Genomic DNA, 24,381 nt, shown 5'->3' on the forward strand with positions numbered 1-24,381 from the left:
ACCAACGAAATTAGGAATTAAACAATCCTATAGTTTTTATCTTATATATTTATATATAAAAGCTCAATTTAGTATCATGTAATATATTTATGCAAAGTAAAATTGATGATGGGTGAGAAGTCAGCATAATAGTTTAAGCTACACGATTTTGGATTTAGCAGATAAGGAAAGTAAATGTGAGTATACATTTTCCATTTATTGAGGAGGGCTTGACTCGTAAGTAATACATGTTGTACTGTATTTTAGTAAACAAAATTTTCAGCTAACTTGATGATATTTGCCTATCATGTCATGTCTATCCTCTAAACAATTTTTATCAATTGCCACGTTTTTTCAAGAGATAATTACAATCAGTAATTTAAAAATAAGCCACAGAAATTAATTATTTGCTTTTCGAATAAAATACCCATTACACATAATTTTATTTATTTTAAGTAATTTATTTTTTAAGATATATAATTAATATAATAAATTGTACCATGCAACTAATCCAACCAGGAAAGGATAATGAAGTGATGAAATAAGATGAATTTTGAATAAGAATTGAAGGAATATATATATATATATATATATATATATATATGTATATGTATGTACGTATAGGAAAAGTGCAAGTAGAGTAGTGGGAGGTAAGAAAATTAGAATGAAATTTTGAAGTCTCAATCGTACACAGTTCATCCACTATGTATGAGTTTCTTTTATAGACTGCCCCACGACTTTGGAGATCGGTCTTTTTCCTTTCACCCCTTTTTTTTTTTTTTTTTTTCCTTCTTGAATCTACTTTCCTAATTTGTTTTCCTTTCTAATTAAAACCCAATTTCTGACCAACATTATCTCTGCCTTCTTCCACCATTTCTTTCCAATTCATCCACAATTATAATTAGGTATATTACTTTCCAATATTTTACAAATTAATATATAATTGGTCTTCTAAATCACTTGCGTTTTTGGATACACTAATTAAACTCGTGTTTTAATTAAAAAATTTAATGTAAATTTATTAATATTGTTTAATGAGATGTAGATATATAGCCATGAATGGAGACTTGACTTTGAAAATGAAGGTTACACCCCAGATGAACCGAAGCCTGACCATCAATTCATACGTGTATATATGGGTGGATTCATCAATAATATCCTCTGCGTCAACTTACTGAAATTGCATCTCTCCCCTTTTTTTTTTTTTTTTTTTTTTTTTGTGCTTTAAGATCAATACTCCTTCCTGCAAGATGCTATATATACATATATGTTAAAAGTGAGGAAGAAGCATATTAATATTCACCATTGTTAGTGGCCACATGACCGACCTAGCTACCTCCAGGTTGTTACCGAAGCATGATGACATCTCGCATGCAATTAATGAACAGTGACACTTGTAATTAGAGTGCTTATCTTGAAGATTAAATTTAAGAAGAATGTATGAAAAAACTTAATCTAAAGATTAATTAATGATTTGCCCATAAAATATTTAGAAATATAATATTCTTAAATAGTTAACCTATCACTTATTAAGATAAAATAAAATTGTAATTTTCAAAGAATTGACCATAAAAATGATGATAAAACTCTATGACATATTCAATAATTTTTTGTATAAAGTCAAAAATAATTTTTTTAATTCATATATATATATATATATACATATACACACACACATATAGAAGTGGCATTCTAATCAGAATTAATTTTGTTAATCTAGCATGCACGTGCATAATTTTAATGAGTATCTAAATTATATTTATAAATAAAATAATGATTTAGGGTCCCACAAGAGTTGCTTGTAAGTTGCAGACAAATTAAGCTCCAAGCAGTCGCATCTGCATCTTCACTTTTTTACTTTAGACTTCATATTTATTAGCTACCTACAGGCTATATAGCCTTTACACCTTAATTACTATCTCTCTCTTTTTAATTAGTTTAATTACGATTACTTAATAACTTTATGATTATGTATAAAAACAGATTGATTATTAGGATAATAATTATAATTTGAAGGGAACATTTCATCATAAAATCAGAAATCTGCTTTAAGGGTTTGATTTATTTATTAAGTAGTGAGGAGATAGGGTGGTAAACTTAGGATTTGAGGTAGTATAAATATAATCATCACCTCACCCACCCACTAATCTACTTAGTGGGAAGAAGATAACTAACCGTTGATGGTTTAATTATTCTTAATTAATTAAATCTCCATATAATATACCTTTAATTATATCAATAAAATTAAAATATGACCTTTTAGATATGGGAGGGGACTAATTTAGAATCATTTCACATAAATATAATATTTATTGATCAAAACACCACAAGTAAACCATTTATATTAACAAATTTAAAAAATATTTAAATACACTACTATAATATGAAATATATATTTTTATCCCTCATCTTTAGTTTTTAATCAATATAACTTTCAGATTTATATAAATAGTATCTCAATCTTTTTATTTTAGATATCTTTATCACTAATATCAATATACATATATATGTGCGTGTGTACGTATTTAAGCAATAAAGACAAATATTTCTAACTAACTAAAATAATTTATAAAAATATAAAATCTCAAAATTTAATCAATTAAAAACTTTTAATATTAATTAAAACAAAGAAAAAATTAAGAATATATAGTTAGAGATGTCACAATGTTGAGTTTATAAAAATATATATATAAATTTAGAAGGTACCTCAAATTTGAATAACTAACTTTATAATAAAAATGTTCATAACAGAGTCTCCAAAAAAGATAAAGATATTATTGCCAATCAAACTGGAAGAAGAAGCGAATTCAGTAAACCCCATGTGGGGAAAATAAAAATTAATATTATATATACTGATTACATCCATCCATCCATTAATTGGCTACTAATCTTAATGGTCTTATAAAAATTCCATTAATGATAACCTCCTGTACAGTACATAGCTTACCTACAGTATATCCAAAAGCCAACTTAATAAATTAGTTAATCTACATATATATATATATATATATATATATATAGACAAGTATGTATGTACATGTTTTGTATTTGTATTTGCATATAATTTTGTTTGCTCTCATCACTTTAAGAGAAGATCAATTGCAATAATTGATGTAGTGATAACCAATATAAACATGTCTTGAAAAAAATTGGTTAATTAACAAAAATTTGCCTTTATTTATTTTAATTATTAATTAACGATAACACAGAGCAGTATAAAAGCTGTTAGAAGTAGTTTTGATTTGCCAGGGTAGCATCTCGCATCTTACAACATAACCTCATTTAAAAATATATATTATTTATTTTCAAATAATAATAAATAAAAGTAAAATTATAGTTATAATAGTTATTTATTTAAAAAAATTTAAATATATATAAATAAAATTTAATTTTTAACTGAATAAAAATATATATGTATTTAAATTTTTTATTGACTCATTTATCGTACAAATATTTTACCAAAAATTAAGGTATTGTTTAATTTTTTTAATAACTATAAAAAAAAAAAAAAACTTAAATTATATTATATGCACAACACATACTTAAAGTTTAGTTAAATATTAATTATCAATACTGAACTACTTTTCATTTAAGCTTAAGGGTGTAACTCTTCTCTGATTTTCCTAGTAAACAAATAGAAAATATGTCACAGCCAAAGGGACCATGTTTAAACAAATGTTATTCAATTTTGAAATCGCAGAGATTCTAACTTTGATTATATTATTTGGGTCGTGGGCATTTCACTTTTTTAGATTTATATTATTAATATCAAATTTTCTTAGCCAACCAATTACCAGTAAGGATCATGGTCTTTAACGTTAATGGTGACGTAATTTGAGGCATGTCGGTGTTCTATAATCATACCATATGTATATTAATAATAAGCACAAAATATTGTACTAATTAATATATTCACACACACATATATATTATCTACCAATATACTATGTACGTGCATATTACATATTTAAATAATTATTATCCACATAAATAAAATTTCAGTTTATTATTTGTGAATTTATTTATATTAAGCATTTTAATAATATCTTTCAAATAGCTAAAACTATTAAGCATGTTCAGTTTAGGAACTATTAATACTAAAAATGTTGTTATTAATAATCTTTTTTTTTTCTTTTTTTTTTTTTTTGGTTGAAAGTATAACAATGAGCAATAGATATTGGTACTTAATAATTTTTGTTATGTGCTATGACATGAAATTTAAAGAACATATATATATGTATGTAACAATTGATCCCCCAATTGGGTAATAAACGACGCCGTAGATGGAGCTGTTCATTTTTGTAGAACCAACAATCTGACCCATTACTTTTCATTAAAATTGGGCCCATTCCTCTATATGTACTTGGGCTATAAAATGTCACATTTGACGAGAAAGATATATGGGTCTAATTCAAAGGCCCAGAAAAACACAAATTTTCTCACGAAAGGAAAATCAATTAATTTGAGTTTCAAACATTTAAACATATGAAAATTTATGTAATTTATGATTAATACTATATGCTTCAGAAATACAGATGAATTAACAGGCTTCACATTTTTTTTAAATTTATATATTTTTTGTAAAAAAAATTTTAGACCTACTAATCATGTTATACGATTTCTGAAATTATTTATGGCCAACGAGCAAGTAATATATTTTTTCATGATTTTATTTGTTAAAGCTTACTTTAATAATTCGTATTTGAAGCTAATATAATGATTGGAGCATTTAAGTCTATGATATTAAATAAATTATGATACCCTTTACGTAAGTGATTTATTTATTTATTTTTTTTTAAAAAAAATTTAAATAGATTAAGTTAGGATGAGTTTCAATTTAAAAATATTTTCATAAGGATTAAAATTCAGATAAGTAATTTTTCTTAATTAAAATTACGACGTAAATAAAAAAATATTTAATATTTTTATTTAAAAATTAAAAAAATTAGTTATTATAATTACTTCAACTAACTAACAGAATATACTCATTACCAAATATTTTTTTATTAAAAATATGTCATAATTTATTAAAATTAAACCAGCTTTAATTATTATAATTCTATTAATAAATTAAAATTTTAATATTATTAAATTAAACATTATAAATTAATAAATTCTACATATTTAATAATATTTAAATAAAGTATAAAAATATTAACTATTAAATTATATTATGGTTGTGCTGGTAAGTCATACGGATTCCAAGTATAGAAAAATGGTGTTGTTTCACAAAAACAAAAAAAAAGGAAAAAAGAAAAACAAAGCAGACATTATTATAAATTTTGTGACGAATAAAACAAGGAGCTGTTGTTGTTCAATTTTTTTTTGTTTATTGTCACATCAATTATTTCAGATACACCAAGAGTCAAAGATATGCATGGTACTAATAAAGGATATTCCAAATACCTGCACGTGCTTAACTTACACACGTGCATGACATGTAATTTATACCATATTTGTAATTCCTTTTTTTTAAAAAAAAAAAAAAAAAAAAAAAAAAAATTTATGAGTTGAATCTGAACTGTAAGTTCTGCGTGGCGGTTATAATTTTAAATTATAACTAATGCGTGTATGTTATTTAATTATGAAATACATTAATTTTAATTAGAAAATATTAATCATAATGCATATTGATCTTTCAAAAAGTCATAATTACGGCAAACCTAATTAAATTTCGCTGATTTTTAATTAACTCATTTTGAACCGCTAAATCCAGTTTGCATCATACTTTACTTAATTGTTTAATTGATTACTACACGAAGTAATACGTGGGTCACCTCTAACCACAATTTATGTTAATTAAATAAGTTTATTAACATATGGTTCTCAACTTCCCCACCATCGCCATTGGCCAGGGACAGGTGTCACCTCCTTTTATGTCCACTCAATCCATAATCTCCTCCACCAATGAAAATATATATTAATATTATAATATAAAATCAAATTTAAATAATAATGAATTAGTTCTTTAATTAAAGAAGAGAGTACTTTATTCCTTATTTATAACGTCATGAACACGTACTTATTGGAACAAATTTATTTGTGATATGAATTAGACATATTTAACACCATATTTTAATAAAAATTTTAAAAACTAACCTAATAATTAATTTAAATTTATTGCATTATTATTTGATAGAATTAAATTTTAAAATAATTTAGTAACCCTTGCTGGTTATTATATATTTTTTTTTAGAAATATTGAAATTTTAAATTTGTTTTGAACAAGTTACCAATTTTCAACTGAAAATTAATTATAAATAAATAAAAATATATTCTGATTTAAAAATAAATAAATAAAACAAAATTTCAAGTGTGTGATAATTCGTACCCTTTTAAATTACATACCAAACCATCACGATGACACGTGGTGGGTCCTACGCACAGTGATGGGTTGAGCGTCGAGCATGATTGCGTGTGCCAGAGCAGCACCACATCGCTTCTCATCGGAACTCTCTTTTTATTTTCGTTTTTAATTTGATGTCAAGGCTTTCAAGTAGATGACAAAACACGACGCATCGATATTCGTACACGTGTCCCTCCGGATCGGATCAGCCCCACGTGGTGGGGGTACGGTAGGGACCACAGAAAAGCGAAAAGGGCGGTTAGAGTGAGGAGAGGAGACGAGAGATTGGAGACAGATGCCTTTGCGAAAACTCGGGGGTCCCATCCTCACGTTTCCATAACGGTCAAGTCTTGGGACCCATTGCCACGTGTCTCCGGTGAATCAACAAAGTGGGCCAGACTTGATAAACCCCTCACGTTAATCTCTCCACGGCCGGGCAAGGGGAGTACGTGAGCAAACACCTTTTACATATTATTTAAATATTATTACATAAACAGTTTATTTCAGTTTTAATGTCAAATTTAATGAAGATGGGACGACAGATACAGAGAACACAAGCGTGCCATCTCAGGTAGGGCATGATCAGTGGTTGTGCTGAATTTTTTGGCCATCTATTCTCACGTGTGAAGTATGGTTTGTTGGGCTATTCACTTCCATTCTATATCATCCATTCACTTTCTCCACATATCCATACACATACATAGATGTATATCTATATATGTATGTATATATTAGGCCTTCCCCATGTCAAAGAACAAAGATGATGTACGCGGTCAACGATTTACATCAGGCACACGTGGTGCATACTTAGACAGGAAAGGAAAGGCAAAGGTGGCAGAGTTGCCACGTTAAGAGAGTTCATTCTAGCCCACACTGTATTATTCTTCATTTATTAATACAAGAAAAGGAAGGCGGAGACATACACTCTGTTTTTCACCAAAATTTGTAAATTTCATTTTCTTTCAAAGCTCGTTCAAATCTTTACATGGTATCAGAGCCATGGCTCAAGATGAACAAAACTAAACCCTCAACGTCAACCCCTTTGCTGTGAGCGAAACCATTTTTGATCCTACCAATCCCATCAGTCCATATTACATTGCCCCCAACGAAAACTCAGGAGCTGTTCTTGTTCCACAGCTTCTTGAAATAACAAATTATCATGGATGGGCCAGGTCCATGAAGAGGGCATTAAGAATAAAAAATAAGTTAGGATTCATCGACGGGAGCATTCCTCCTCCAGCTAATGCCAATAACCCCTTAATGGAATACTGGCTCAGATGCAATGATATAATGATCACCTGGTTACAAAACGCACTATCAGCAGATATTAAGACAAGCACTCTCTATGCAGAAACGACACACGAACTTTGGAGTGAGCTTGAGCATAGGCATGCACAGCAGAATGCACCAAGGGTTTACGAAGTGAAGCAGAACATCGTAAACCTCGTACAAGGAAGCGACTCAGTAGGTATTTACTATTCCAAACTCAAGGCACTTTTTGATGAACTGCTGAACTACAAGTCAATACCAAATTGTACCTGTGGAGGTTTGAAAGGTGTAACCGATTACCAACAACGAGATTGTGTGATGAAATTTCTGATGGGGTTAAATGAATCTTTCAAAGGATTGAAGGCTCAGGTGCTCTTGATTAAGCCTTTTCCCACATTGAATGAGGTATATTCCATCATTCAGTAGGAAAAAAAAAGGAGGGATATATGACCAACTAAAGGGGGAGACGATGACGATGATGACTAAAGATGGAGGAAAGGAAAGTAACACACAAACTCTAAACTCGAAGAAGTACTATTGTAGCCACTGCAAGGTTTCGGGGCACTCACTGAAAAGATGCTTCAAAGCGAACCCAAACAAACTTAATTGCTCGCACTGTGGAATGTCAGGGCATACGATGGAGATCTGCTACAAACTCCTTGGATATCCCAAAGGGCATAAACTGTATAAGGGAAGCAAATCCAGAGAGACTCATGCAAATTAAGTCTCAAAGGACACAACACAGGAATTGTTTAGGATAATAAAAACTGAACATGATCAGTTGGTCGCACTCCTGAAGCAAAATGCCAGTTCCTCCTCAAAGGAAGATGACTCAAACAATTTATCTAACTGTTCTGGTATATTTACTTGCTTATCTAAACTCAAAAACCCACTAAAATGCAGTGATCAAGCACCCTGGATTATCGACACAGGTGCGTCTGATCACATCATATGCAGGACCTCCACTTACACTTCAAATGTACTCAAAGTATCACACTCAGTTGTTCTCCCAAATGGAAACAGAATAACAACAACCCACTTCGAATCCGTTAAACTCACAAAAACCTTGACCTTAAATAATGTTTTGTATGTACCTAATTTTTCCTTTAATTTGCTATCTGCCAAGAGACTGACAAAAAATCAGAATTGCTGCTTGACCTTCATATCTAATGCTTGTTTTTTATAGGACCTTTTTACTTGGAGGATCATTGGTATGGACAGAGTAAATGATGTCTTATATCACTTGGTGAGAGATAAGGACGTTGCTGCTGCTGTTGCTGCAGGAGAGTTTCTTCAAGGTTTTCCTCAGAAACTTCAGCTACCAGTCGTTAATGCATTAGAGACAAGATTTGATTTACGACATTTTAGGTTAAGACACCCCTCAGATTCTAAGATTAACTAATAGATAATAATGAGATTAAATCTTCTAAATATAGACCTTGTAACGTCTGTTGTTATCTAAACAACGAAGACTCCCATTTAGAAACACACAACACAGAGCCTCAAAACCTTTTGAACTTATTCACTACGATGTATGGGGGCCCTATAATGAGATTTCTTATGACAATTTTCGTTTTTATCTGAGTATAGTTGATGATTACAGTCAGTGTACTTGGATTTACTTGCTTAAACATAAATTAGATGTGGCCATGAACTTAGAAAACCTTTATATCATGATTGAAAATCAATTCGAAACCAAAGTTAAAATAATAATGAGTGATAATGGCAGGGAATTCAACTTGAAAGAATTATACCAAATGAGGGGGATCCTACACCAGAGGACTTGTACTGAAACCCCAGAATAAAATACTGTGGTGGAAAGAAAACACCAACACTTGTTTAACGTTGCTAGAGCTCTCAGGTTTCAAAGTGGATTTGGGATGTTATTTTTGGACTGACTGTATTCTCACAGCAGTTCATTTGGTAAACAGGATACCCACTCATGTTCTTAACAACAAGACCCCTTATGAAGTGTTATTTGGAACCAAACCCTCCTGTAATCATTTGAAGGTTTTTGGGAGCTTTGCCTACTGCACTACACTGGCAAATGGGAGACATAACTTTGATCCTAAAGGGAGGGTACGTTTTTTTCTAGGATACCCCACAAGGATCAAAGGGAATAAATTGATGGATTTGGAAACAAAGAGAATTTTCGTGTCAAGAGATGTTGTGTTCCACGAAAATGAATTCCTTTGCAAGTCGACCTTAAACCAGAGCCCTCAGGAGAGTCAAAATATCCCAAATCAGCAAGAGATCAATATCCCTTACAACAATTTTCAATTCATGAACTTACAACCATCACCACCAGAAATGAGTGAACAAAGATATGAACAAGTGAAAAAATTTATGAGTCCCCAAACAGAAGATAGAAATGAGATTATTTAAACATAGTCACCAATTAGTACATCCACTCATATTCCCAGAAGATCAAATAGACAGAAGAGACCTCCTGCATACCTGTAGGACTTCATGTGTCACCAAGTGTCATCGTCCGAACCCCTGAACAATGATCCCTGCAAGAAGAAAGGGTCTGGTGAAACAGGTACTCTTTTTCCTTTAAGTGACTTTGTTTTTTATAATCACATTAACCCATAATACAAGGCTTATGTATCTTCTATAACTACTCACATTGAACCTAAGAATTATTTTGAAGCAAAAAATGTTCCAGAATGGGAAAGGGCAATGAAGCTTGAGATCACTGCCCTTGAGGAGAATGGTACGTGGATTCTATGTGACTTGCATAAAGGGAAGAAAGCAGTGGGATGCAAATGGGTGTACAAAGTCAAGTACAATGCTAATGGGAGTGTTGAGAGGCATAAGGCTATATTAGTGGCGAAAGGGTACACCCAGCGAGAGAGCTTGGACTATCACGAGACCTTTTCACCAGTGGCAAAAATGGTAACTGTAAAAGTTCTACTGGCTCTCTCGACTATGAATAATTGGTCTCTTAACCAATTCGATGTTAACAATCCATTCTTGCACGGAGATCATGATGAAGAGGTATATATAGAGCCACCAGAAGGTCTAGAGACAAAAGAGAAAGTGTGTAAGCTGATGAAGAGCTTATACAGATTAAAGCAAGCATCAAGACAGTGGTATGCCAAGCTGTCATATTTTGTAGTCCATATGGGGTTCACTCAGTCGAAGGCGGATTACGGTCTTTTTACAAAGAAGAAGGGAAATGTGTTCATGGCAATGCTTGTGTATGTGGATGACATTATTGTTGCAAGCAACAATGAGGAGGCCGTAGCTGAACTCAGAGATTCCCTCAACGGCAAATTTAAAATAAAAAATCTGAGGAATCTCAAATTTTTCCTAGGAATTGAAGTTGCCAGAAGCATAAGCAGAATACATATCAATCAAAGAAAATATGTCTTGGATTTGCTTAATGAATCCGGAACAAGTGGATCTTCACCATAAAGGATTTCCTTATATCACAACTTAAAGTTATCTAAGGAAAATGGTGTGTTGCTTGATGATTCAACGAGTTACAGGAGACTGATCGGAAGGCTAATGTACCTCACCATCACCAGGCCAGATTTATCTTATCCCGTTCAGTTGCTTAGCCAATTTATCGAGGAACCACGTAGCAGTCATTTTAATGCCGCTCACAAGGTCTTGAGGTATATCAAAGTAATCCCAGGACAGGGCCTATTTTATGCTGCAAATTATGATGTACGCCTCTCAGCATACAGTGATAGCGACTGGACCTCTTGCCCAGATACCAGAAGATCTGTCACCGGTTATTGTGTACTGCTCAGGGGAAGTCTAGTCAGCTAGAGATCAAAGAAGTAAGCAACAATTTCTAGATCATCGGCAGAAGCTGAATATCGTACCATGGCAACAACTTATTGCGAATTAACTTGGTTAAGGTACCTACTAAATGATCTTCAAATCAAGCATCTTGATCCTGTTGTTCTTCACTGTGACAACAAATCGGCGATGTATATAGCTGCGAACCCAGTTTTTCACGAACGTACTAAGCATATCAAATTAGATTGCCACCTAATTCGAGAAAAGATTAAAAAATGAGAAGTAGTTACTTCACATGTTCAAAGTGGATTGCAATTGACCGATATGTTCATCAAATTATTGGGTAAGGAAACACTTGTTTCTCACATGAACAAGATGGGAGTAGAAAATATCTACAGCCCATCTTGCGGGGGAGTGTCAAAGAACGAAGATGATGTACATGGTCAACGATCCACATCAGCAAAACGCACATGTGGTGCCTACTCAGACAGGAAATGAAAGGCAAAGGTAGCAAAGTTGCCACGTCAGGAGATTGAAGGTCATCTCCCTCCACCTCAGGAGCAGCAGTGCAGAAACCGTTAAGTCTCTATCACCGTTTCTCCCAATCATTGGTGACCTACAGATCTGTTAATGATTTTCCACATATTCCTTGTAACCAATTGTGCAGTGGGTGACATATCCATCATACGGTTATCTTTGATTTTCTATTTTTAATTATTTTTTATTTTGTAAAAAAAAAGGGGTAGAAGAAAGTTCCTTCTAGCCCACACTGTATTATTCTTCATTTATTAATACAAGAAAAGGAAGGCAGAGACATACACTTTGTTTTTCACCAAAATTTACAAATTTCATTTTCTCTCAAAACTTGTTCAAATCTTTACACCCCGTGAACCCGGCCTCTCCACATTTTGTTTATTTGTTTCTCTTTTGAGAAAACAGTTTATTTATTCTGTTAATAAATATGGAAAGTAGTTTAGGTGATAAAACTAGTACATTTAAGTTTATTTATCTTTTTAATTATTTACTTCATGTTAGGTTCACTAATTAATTTTTTTTCTAAAGAAAAAAAAATAACAATGAAAAAACTAGTGACCTATCAATCAGACACAAACTGTGTTACAAATATCTAAATAAAGCAAATAAGCCAAGTCAACTAAGATCATCAACGATCTAATGAGACAAGTAGGAGCCATGTGAGTATAAGAGGCGAAGCGATTAGCATATGCATTTGCCTTTCTATGGTTGATATTCTAGTTGTGAGCCAACAGTCAATTAACATCATATCCTCCTCCTTAGCATTGTACTTATTGATATTTGACCATCCTGGTAGTGTTTAATGCGTATCAAGTCAACCTCAATAATAGTATTACAAAAATTATGATCTTAGACAAGTTGGAGGTCCTCTAAACTGCCATAACATTCTTTGCCAATGTTGTTCATGAAACTAGCTTGATTATTATAAAAAAGACCACCAATAGAAGTCTCACCATTTATACCCTAAACAGAGCCATTAATATTGATCTTAATCCAATCCTCAAGAGGGCCTTCCATCTGACACTAAGGAGACTCTTCGGTTCATTGTGGAAGTCGATTTGATTCATCTTGCCGCAAGCTTCCTAAGCTTCAAGAGTCATTTATATAAGATTATGACAGCTAGGATATCTCGTTTCTAAAACGTCACCAATGATAGGTTTATTGCACTTTTGTCAGAACATGCAAGTGGTAAAAATGAAGAGAACCTTCTAACTCATAATCCCATGACTGTTGACATTAGATTATAGGTTTTATCTGATCCACTGTCAAAAGGAAGAGAAAAGAACTTATCAATAAAATTTTAGTCAACTAAATCAATTCATACTTATCTGAAGGTCGTACAATCTTTAAGGGCATGAAAGGCATCTTCTATGGCTTAGTTGCATTTGCCACACTAACTCATACTTGTAAGACGATTACATCACTTCTCTGCATTGGTTACGAGTCTACTGGAAGACAAGAGCCTCATTAGGTACCTCATTTATTGCCTGATAAAAAGAGTCCAAATGAGTTTCTATTTACCACATTTCTCTAAGGAATTCGAGATAGTAATAAAATTATAGGTCAAGTGAACAAAGAAAGTGTCATCACTCAAGTATTTCCATATGGTTCTGTCAAAGATATAGCAACCCCTCCTAGTTCTAGCATGGGAGATGGTTAGGCAGATCTAAGAAGGATGGAGATCCTCAAACTCTTTCCACTTTTATGCCATTAATGTTGATATAGGAGGAAACTTTATTCTTAATATGGGAAGATGAAATAAAATTATTACAGTTGAGGCTTAGGGATTGGTCGTTAAGCCAAGTGTTAGTCTAAAAATTAATAAGCTTGTCATTTTAGAACTCCAATTGAGACTGCCTTGAATGGACCAAATGACACGTAATAAATTTTTCTAAATAACAGAACCAAGTTAAGGCATACGTTCAACCTCTAAAAAATGCAAATTCAACAAATATTTGGGTTTCAAGATTTGTGGCTAAAGGCTATTATGTTAATGTATGATACACCAATCAAGTTTCATAAGTGTATTATTTTGGCTTTCCATGTCCTTAATTCTAAGGTCATCTTTCTTTTTCTTACAACAGAGACCCTACCATTTAATAAGGGGAATATGTCTCTGTCCCACCGGGGAATCCCAATTGAAGTCCCTCAAAATTTTGTTGATGTGGCTTATGATAGCTTTAAGAAGACAAACGATCTGCATCATGTAAGAAGGGATAGAGGTCAAGATAGATTTAGTTATGACAGTTCTCTCTGTTAAAGATAAGTAAGGGATTTATCAAACTATAAGTTTGCTTTGAACTTAATTAAGAATCCTTGATAATCAAATCTAAACAAGTAAAGGGTCTTAGGAGTCAATTTCCATAAACAGCTATGGTTGGATCAAGCATAAAAATAGTTTGATTTTCGAATCGATGAGGATATTCCCTCTTCCACATTGGCCTTTATCGTGGTTAGATTTGTGCACCAAGTAACTTCTAACCTGATCTCCTGGATTATATGTTGAAGTAATTTCTTCCTTCGCCCATCATTCATCTGGAGGGGCAATAATGTTATTGCATTTCAAGATAAAGATAGCTTCTTACATGTTGAGAGTGTTTTTTCCTTTTACTTAAAGAAATTTTTATTATGTTAGTGTTTCATGTTTTAAAATCTTTTACTGAATATGGTTATGCACAATTGAATCTTAATTTTGAAAACAAATACTAGCTTATAATAAAAGTATCGATGTCAATGAGTAGTCCTAAATATTTATTCCACCGTCGCAATATGTTTTCTTTTAAAGATTCAAACCTAGCCTTAGGACACTCATTATCTACTCACTAACTTTATCAATTTAGGCTTGTCTACATCAGGTTTGTGCTTCTTAAAATAATTGCTGAGGATGTTTAAATTTCTTACCTTTAAGTTAAACTAATAAAGTTTCGTCTGCAGTAGGTATGAATTTTAACTTAAACAATATGACATCACATATTTACTAATTATATTTCACTTACACTAGAATAACTATCAAGGTATCTCATACCATTCTACGCTCATCATAATCAAGGATATTCATCATCAACGCCTTGAAGAATGGAGATATTATGTTGTTCTAGGTGCCAATCTTGATGAAGTCAAACTTCTTAACTTTGAATTATTTCATGAATAAAAAAAAGTATTACAATATGCATTTGGATCTTTGGTAAGATTTTTTATATTTGTTCATTTTCTTATCCTACAGCTCTAACACAGTATAAATTTATAAAATATTTCGTACAATAAAATTTTCCCAATATGCTGATGAAATCCTAGGTCCTTGCATCTTTATTATTAGCCTTTCTTCATACAACTATCCTCTATAACTCTTATCATTTGAATCTCTTCACAAAATATCTTGGCGCTACATAAGAGTAAAAACATACTCTATAACAGATTTAATTGTCACCGTGATTTGATTTAAATTTAGAGTATAAATCCTTTGTATTTCAAATTAATCACCTATCCATGAACTAAAAAAAGATTTATATTCATTCTTAAGTACTTCAACATACTTTTCATGACCTTCTAGTTACCAAATTCAAGATCTACTTAGAAACTTCTTGTGATACTCAAAGTGTAGGTCACATTAAGCCTAATGCAAAACATGACATACATAATAGATCTCATTACTAAAGCATAAGAAACATTCTTCATGTGCTCATTCTCTCATGGATTTGTGGAAATATCTTCTTAAAGAGTGTTATTCCTTGACAAACTTAAATACCATTTTTTAGAATTCTCTGTACTAATCCTTTTTAAAATGGTCTCTATGTTCTTGGACCAAGCAAAGTCATGCAACCTATTCACTTTATCTCCATATATTTATATCTTAAATATATATATGTCGATTCTCTCATATCCTACATGCATACATTTTGTTACAATTCAATTTTTACTAATTGTAACATCCCTATAATATCTCAATCGAGCAAGATATTCTTTATGTAGAGAACAATGAATTTTATCTTGCTTCCTACTTACTTTCTTGTCTCCACAGTTTTTTTCTTCATTTTGATGATATATTAACTATGTACTTTAATTAAAATGAAAGGACCAATTGCAAGAGGTTTACTAATTTAATAAATGGATCAATGCAGCTTAAAACCTTTTTCGGAATCCTTAAATGTGAAATTTTTAGTTATATCATATCCACATCTTTCTCATTTCCATTAAAGGTTATTTCCATGAAGAATTACCATAGCACTTTAGTGTGATCCAATCACAAGCATAATCCAAATAATCATCGTTAATGATGATATTTTTTCCTCATAATTAGTTAATTTCACTTCAACTTCCACAGTACATTTATCATATGATCTTTTTTATATCGTCTTAATGAGAATCTTGTTAAGTTCTAAGCAATGGTTATAAGACATGAACTTTAAAACTTACATAAGGGGAGGGGCATGATTGATTATGTATCATATCATATCTTATTATGGTATATTTTTTCCTGTATAACATGTTAGCTCTTTAAATCTTGACTTTTCAAGAATTCACAATAGAGAATTATGTCCTTTAACATGCAGTGTGAGGGTTGATGAATTTAATACCTTTTAAAAAAATATATATTTGACGAACTTTAATACTCATTATACTTTCTACCTTTAACATATTTTATCAAAATTCGACACATGTCAAAATGGACCAAGTCCAAAATTGGAAATGCTTTTTATCAATTTCTATTAAATTAAGTTCTAAACATTTTTTTCCATGAGATATGATTAGCATTTCCATGAGTCATATGTTAAAAACCTCATTCTTATCTTGATAATTCTATTCTAGTTGATATGATTAAATTATAATGTTAAAAAGATTCTTGGTTTACATGTTTTTGGTCCTCTTGTTCATACTTAAGACCTCTTATACGATTAAAGTATAATATCTTTTAAGATTTAAAATATAAAATGAATTACTTCTTCCACGAGCATTCCCATTATAATGTGAATAAATTACTTACAAATCATAATCCAAGTTATCAATGAGCAATCATGAATCAGCATGTCATATAAAAACATTTGGCTAAATCTGTGTATTCATTATCTGCGTGACGTCCTTTGATAATGTGGCCTCATCATTAAATCAAGAACTCGTTTTTTTGTAATTATATTTGTCCATTTTACCTTCACTCTTGATATTTTATCTAGTCAACACATCTTCATTTTCTCTTATCTTTGTGGCATTTTGATATCTAATACCTAGTATAAAGAATTTGTAACAAGACATGCTCTACAGTTTGATAAGCGTATTGAAACTTCTTTGAGTTTTTAGACATTGATATAATTTAAGAATGTCTCATGTCACTTCAACATATATGTATATATATATTCTATTTTTACAATAAAATATTACGTAATTTTTTTTTCTTTCGTTTATCATACTTGACACTTTTTATATTTTTTATTATTTTCACTGAATAATCACTATTTGTTCAAATCTCTCATTAAAAAATAGATTATAATCAATTCAACTAAATAATTAATTATTATTATGTGAGGATTTCATTTAAACACAAATTGTTTATGATTTAGGAAAAACCAAATTAGGAAAGAACAATTTACAACTACTTAACGAAGTCAAGACCAATATTTACAAGCATCATATGCCTTTTTAAGGTGCACTTCGTTAGACTATTTTCTAAACAACACCTAGCACTTGTCAAGATTGATCTTTTGACAATTAATTTTAGGACTTTCAATTAAATATGACACTCTTATTATTTTGTACAAATTCATGAATTATGAATAACATAAACTAATCATTTAGGTTAGAGGGTTAAATACCTAGTACTTCATCCATATTTTCTCTTTAGGTTTTCTAATTTTTATGTGGTAACACAATAAGCCATCATTTCTCCTAATTGAGTTACACCCATTGCTATGTGAACCAAAATTAAGAAGTATTTATTACAATACCCTTTAAAAAAAAAAACTCAATGTAGGTCTGAGGATGTGACGTAATAAATACATGAATTGTTTTTTTAGACTTTTATTTCTTTCTCTATGTTATCTTCCACTATTTTATAAATTCATAAAATTTTCATTTAATAAATTTTTTTTTAAATATGATGATGAATTTTTAGATTCGTGCAACCTTATTCATGAGTTTTTTTATCATAACATACTTTTCTGTCTCTTTTTTATGTGAGATTCTTTACTTTTCTGTCTTTTTCTTATATGAGATTCTTTGTAAAATATTATAATTTATTCAATATATATCAAAAATAAAGTTTTTTTAAACGTTACAATGTCAAATTATATAAAAATAGAATAAGATAAATGTTGAACATAACTCACTCTCCAATTCATTTGCATAAAATTCGAAATTCCCTATTTATTCATCTCGGTGGTGAAACACCTCATCAATCATTCACTGAGTCATGCCTAATCACTTTTTTGGATCATCCCAATCATCAATTAGGCTTTAATTTTTTTTGTTACATATCAAACAAGATTGTATCAAGAATGCATGGGTGGAGTTGCAGACTTGCAGTTATTTTATCCCAACCTGAACTTTGGCACGTGATTCTTTCCCCTATTATACAGATTATACTTCCAAAAGAAGCTGAATGCCATTCATTTTCCATTGTCATTAATTTCAGATCATGTACAGACATATATGGGTATAAGGAATATATACAAATAAATATCACCTGTACTCCCCATACCCATATAATTAATTTCACCACCTTTTTTCTTTTTCCTTATTGATCTTACAGGGAAAAATAATTTTTTTTTTTTAAAAAAAGGAAAAAGAAAATATTATAAAAGAAAAATAATGACAAAAAGATAAAATCCAAGAGCAAAATCATGTGATCCAAACTAAAAGCCACCTTCTAACAGCGAAAATGGATAAGGTGGTGGTGAACTACTGGTCTCCCCCGCACCCCCAATACCCAAATAACTCACTTCCCCAAAATACCCACCATTACTCCCCACCGGCAACACCCAAGATGGTGTTCCCAGCGACGCCGTTCTGCCGTTCCCTAAACCCACGGCGCTTAATATCGCCGGTAAATTATCATTTCTGTGGGCCACCTCTACCCACTCCATGGAGCTGTTATCCGAGGAAGGCGATGACTGGCAAAGGCTCTCCGGCGACGAAGACGACGACACGCCCCGCCGCGTTACTTCCGTTGCTAATTCGTCTTCTTGCTGCTGCATATAGCAAGTACTGCTCGGTTCACTAGAAGATATTATCAATCGCCGTTTTTTATTTTCCATGGCGGTCAGATGCTTAGTGCGTTCTTTCTGGAGAAGCATGCGAGGAAGGAGGTCTGGGTCCTCCACAACTTTGTTGAGGAACGCCATCATTTGTTTTGGGCGCCTCTCTGTGGCCTCCAACCGCTTGTTCATGCCTTCTAGCTCCTCCTCTAACGACTTCTGCTCCTGCTTTAATCTCGTTATCTCCATAACTATTTCCTCATCCTCCAAAAGATTATATTCTCCGCTCTTCATTATCATTTGCATCGCGAACGGGCTCTTGGCATGCTTCTTCCTCATTATGTTCTTCAGTAAGTGCTTCTGCCCTCGCAAAAAATACTCGTTGGCGAACTCCCATCTGTCTGAATCCACCTTCTTGAATCCCTGTGTCCATTTACACCAATCAATATATGTATATATTAATTCCAAACATGAAAAACCAGAGGTCTATATACACATACGTATATATATCTATACATAAACTGGTTTGTTGTATACTTACGTAGGTGTTGAGTTGGCGGACGAAGCTAGAGAAGTTATTGTGCTTGAAGTAAGCAGGTAAAATCCTCAGAGAGAAATCTAAAGGGTCGGCAACGATGAAGCTGTTGTTGCCTCTGCTCCAGGTGATTAGCATATCCGTGGTTGGATCGTTGACCATCTGAAAAGTCTTCATAACGAACGGTGCGATGACGTCGTTAGCCTCCATCACCATGTAATTGCTTTCTGCAACTTTGTGGGATCTGTGTTATCCGTTATCTAGCTTGAGAAGTGGACTCTCTGTTATCTGGTGATGGAGGAGGAGGCAAGCAGGGGCATAGTTCTAAATTTGTGTGTGTGTGTGAGAAAGGGGGGTGTTTCATTAGCTTTTTCGGAAAGATGAGGCACCACCGTAATATATAAAGAGGCGCTCGTACAGAATCACGGGGCTATCGTGGCACAAATCGGAACGGTTAAAATGTTTCCTTGGCTCACGAAGTGGGACCCACTTGGTCCGCTTTTATTACCTTTCACTACACGTCATGGTCCGCAACGCAAGATATTTCATGTGAGCTGCTTGTGTTACGCGCATGGTAAAATGCGTGAGTCGCGTGGCACATGTTGACGTGGTCCCTCTCGGTGCAAGTGATGGACAACTGTAAGCATTGTAAGCTTGTAGCCCTACGACAGAATCTTATTTACTTATAATTATTTCAGGAGCGGAATTTTATATATATATCGTTAAGGAGGTTTGTTTTTATATAAATAAAAAATATTTTGGATTTTTAATCTAATTAATAGAATTTAATTTAAATAAGTATGTTTAAAACTTGATTTGCTTCCATAATTCAAGCCTTTTGCTTAACGGGGAATAAAAAGTCAGGTGGTGTAATTTTGTTTTTATTTATTAAAAGTTCTGTTTGACTTTTGTGGACACGCGCCTCAAAAAGCGAGTGGAACATTTCTAATTTATTTTTGCTAAATCATTTATATTTCACCTTGCACACCCATTTTCATTTATGCTGGTAACTGCAGCTAAATCATATACAAGTTGTCACAATTTATATTTATTGTAAACGTAAACATAAAAGTAAAATTACTTTTTTAAAAAAAAAAAATTTAAAAGGTCTCTCAAGAATTTATATATATATAAAGGAGGAGATGGAAAGAGCAAGCGAGCGATGAGAATGAGAATCCAATATGGTTTGTTAGGGGTTTACTTTTTGAGTTTGGGGGGCGACTGCGCCGTGCGCTGGCGCATAAAGAGCATGGGGCATATGTGGCGGCTTTCAATTCGCCCACGTGCGTGGCCCTGCCCTTTTATTTCTTTCCGTCCTCCTGTTTCTGGCCTGGGGAGCAGAATTATATATTCCAAATCTATGCTTGTCTCTTTTTTTTTTTTTTTTTTTTTAATAAATATCCCACCATTTCTATCCCACTACATTAATCCATTATTTATATTATATACATATACAAAGAGAGAGTGGTGTAGGGTGAGATTATCCTCTGTACACACGGTCAATGATATTTCCCTTTATTATTATTTATTGTATTTCAAACTATAGGAAAATTGATAGGTAATATTAAGTTAAACTATTAATTGTTGCTTAGCTAAATTGGTATTTTTAAAAATAAAAATAAAATATTTTTATTAAAAATTTATAATTATTTAATAAAATATATTTAATTGATATTAAGTGAAATTAATCAATTATCACAAACCCATTACTATATAGAGTAAGGGTTTTGTTTATTTGTACAAGGAAATGATTGACTTTGGTAGACAAAGTATATTAACCTTTTTTAATTGTCTCCTACCCGTTTCCCCTTTTTTTTTCTTAGTTTTTTCAATATTAAATTTAACGTGATTTGTTATTATTATTATTATTATTATTATTTAAGAATATAACATTTAAAAACAAGTCATTTTAGTTGTTAAATATTTATATATATATATATATATATTTTAGACAACATTCCATAAATTTTTAATTTTTTTTAAATAATTAACATTGTTATATAATAGTTTAAAAAAATAAAATGAATTAAATGTTGTTCGAAAATTAAAAAAATGATATTTTTACTACTCCTCATATTCATACTCTCTTGCTCTCATCACTTTTTCTTAACACTAGATGAGAAGATGCAAATTTCTTTCAGTCCCAAGTAGCTCTCTCCAAAGGAAATACGTTACCATCAACTATTTAAATTTGCTTTTCCTTTTATTCCCCCTATCACTAAGTTTGAATTAATTCTATATGGTATTAGGTCTATAATTTGTTTCTCATACCTCTTCTTTTTGATTGGTTTCTATAATCTTTTATGAGGCTCCATATTCTTAGCTAGGGAAGCTCTAATTTGCACCTGACAATTTCATATTTTTTTGTTAGTGCTTGTTTTCTTTCTCTTTCTGTTTCAATATGATTGTTTGCCCTTCTATTTGGTTAATCTTTTTTTAAATAAAAAAATAAAAATAACTTTATGCATGATAGTACTATCTTTTAAAAGAATAATTAATATTAATATTGTAACATCCCAAATCCAAAAATTAGGCTCGGAATGATAAAATTTAATTTTTTAAATAATAATAATGTGTAGATTTAATTTTAATTATTTTTTTTCTTTGAGATATATGTATTTTGGACATCTTTAAAAATAATTTTAAAAATCAAAAGCCAAACCGAAAATAAGAGATGACCTATTTAAAAAGAAATTCAAAAAGGATGGGTCAATTTGCGAAAAGAAATAAATAGGCCACGTGGATGCCCAGTCAACAGCATGACGAATCGCCGCACGCCGCGTGGTGGACACGTCGACACAGGCTCTACACGGGAAGCCACGCTAGCAATTCGTGTGTCAGGTCGATCAAACGGCTCAAGGCTACTCCCGCATGTACGAACGACCCAAACTAATTGTAAAGACTCGGAACTTAAAAAGTAATAAAGTCATAAATTAAATGCATAAACAAAATAGTAGAGTTTAGGGTTTACATTCATTGCACAATAATTTAGAAGGCCCAATAGGGGTACGGGAATGTGTTATCTAAAAGAATAAAGAAAAATTAAAGAAATAAACAAAAGGCAAATAACTAAGCATTTTAGAACGATATTCGCTAGCTTCTAAAGGGAGTCCAGGTGGTGAACTTATTCACAACCCTCTTGTTGATCAGGAACTGGGTCTTGATCCTTTTGATCTGAAACAGTTAATGAAACGGTGAGTTACACTATTTCAGTAAGAATATCACACTACTCACTGATACAGAAACTGAAGGTTGGTAAAAATAATAAAAAACAACCAATAGAGTCTTGATTTAAGTAAATTCATTTATTACAAAGAAAATCATTTATCGTATATATTTACCGTTGCAAGATTTTCAAAATCGATCTATAGAGACAATAACTTAAAGAACATTCTAATCTCACATTCAAGTGAGTAAGGACAATAACTTTCCCTTTTTATTTACCTACTGGTATCCCTAGGGGCCCATAGGGATGTCTCACTACATGTGAACCCATATCTAATATTGTCAACAAACTAGCCATCCCATATTCCGTCCGGTATGAGCGCCAAAAATACCATCTCTTAATACATCGTCCAGTATGAGGGTGAATCGGACCGTCTCCATACCCCATCTGGTATGAGCGCCAAAAATACTATTTCTCGATACCCCGTCCGGTATGAGGCAACGTTTACGGTAGGGTTCTTTATATACCCGTTCCGTCCACCATCTTCCAGAATATCCAATAAGGCTACCATTCATTAATTTACATTATCAAATAATTTTTTGTTTGCATATTAATTACTAATTTTACGAATCAACCGTAAATCACGCAAGACAAGCAATATATATATCAAGGAAGCAGAATTGAATCATTTAACCATTCCAGTATATCATCACGTATTTAAGCTGTAAATTCAACAATCAATTAAACAGGACGACAAATAAATGACTAACCGATTTTTGGCTCCATTGATAACCTGTAATTATTCTCAAAATTTTTTAAATTACATAAAATATCATATTACCGATTATTAAGCTTCAATTCCATAACAGAGAATTAAGTGAGGAATACTTACCCGAATTGATATTTGAAACACTGAACTTTCTACTACACTTACTGGCAGTCTCCGAATTTCTTTAATTTTCCTGCGGAGATTAAAATACGCTTCATGTACCTAAAAATACCCCAAAAAATCTAAATTCAGTGTTAAATACCTTTTTCAACCAATTTTGAAATTCTGACACGGCGAAACTGTCGTGCTCCGGCGACGGCACCGCTGCCGACAGTAGTGGTTTAAGTCAGTCTGATCTTTTTCAGCCAGTTTTGGCTGGTTTCTTCCGATTCTATACCCATTCCTATGAGAAAACACGTTAAGGGATCTCGGTTGGTCGAAAAAAGTCAAAAAAATAAAAACCTACCGGTGGCAGGCTTTCCGGTGTAGCAGCTCTACTGGTTCACCTTCACAACTGGGCATATTTCTTTAGTCAACCTGTAGAAAACAAAACAATGAGCACCATGGTGTAAATATTGCACGAAACAAAAAACGAGAAGAGACTCATCGGATGAGGTTTCAAGTTTTGCTAGCGGGGGCATCACCAGGATTTACCCGCAGTTTTTGCCTAATCTACTTTTTTTTTGTTCTAATTTTACCATTGGGGTGCTCGGAATCAAATTCGGAGCGCATAGGAGAATTTTTACCTTTTTTAGTGGTCGGAGGTGGCTTCGGCACGGCGACAGGCGGTGATCGGCCCCCTTCTCCAGCAACTGATTCTTCTTCTCCGGCAGGAGGTTGGCAGCT

At 32.2% G+C, this 24,381-nt stretch overlaps 1 protein-coding gene and 1 long non-coding RNA gene across 2 annotated transcripts; one reads left to right on the forward strand and one right to left on the reverse strand.

The window, feature by feature from the left end:
• Window positions 1–18,454: 18,454 nt before the first annotated feature.
• HSFC1 (heat shock transcription factor C1) lies at window positions 18,455–19,816 on the reverse strand. Its single transcript, XM_022035036.2, has 2 exons — window positions 19,607–19,816; window positions 18,455–19,488 (listed from the first exon to the last, which is right to left on the reverse strand). Exons 1-2 carry the CDS (start codon window positions 19,814–19,816, stop codon window positions 18,724–18,726), a joined length of 975 nt encoding a protein of 324 aa, XP_021890728.1. The 3' UTR covers window positions 18,455–18,723.
• LOC148253060 (uncharacterized) lies at window positions 19,277–20,484 on the forward strand. Its single transcript, XR_015813515.1, has 2 exons — window positions 19,277–19,415; window positions 19,611–20,484. It is a non-coding gene; the product is annotated as an uncharacterized LOC148253060 (long non-coding RNA).
• Window positions 20,485–24,381: the final 3,897 nt, after the last annotated feature.

Source organism: Carica papaya, chromosome 7 (assembly GCF_054855325.1).
Source record: "Carica papaya isolate Zhongbai chromosome 7, ASM5485532v1, whole genome shotgun sequence".
NCBI lineage: Eukaryota > Viridiplantae > Streptophyta > Magnoliopsida > Brassicales > Caricaceae > Carica > Carica papaya.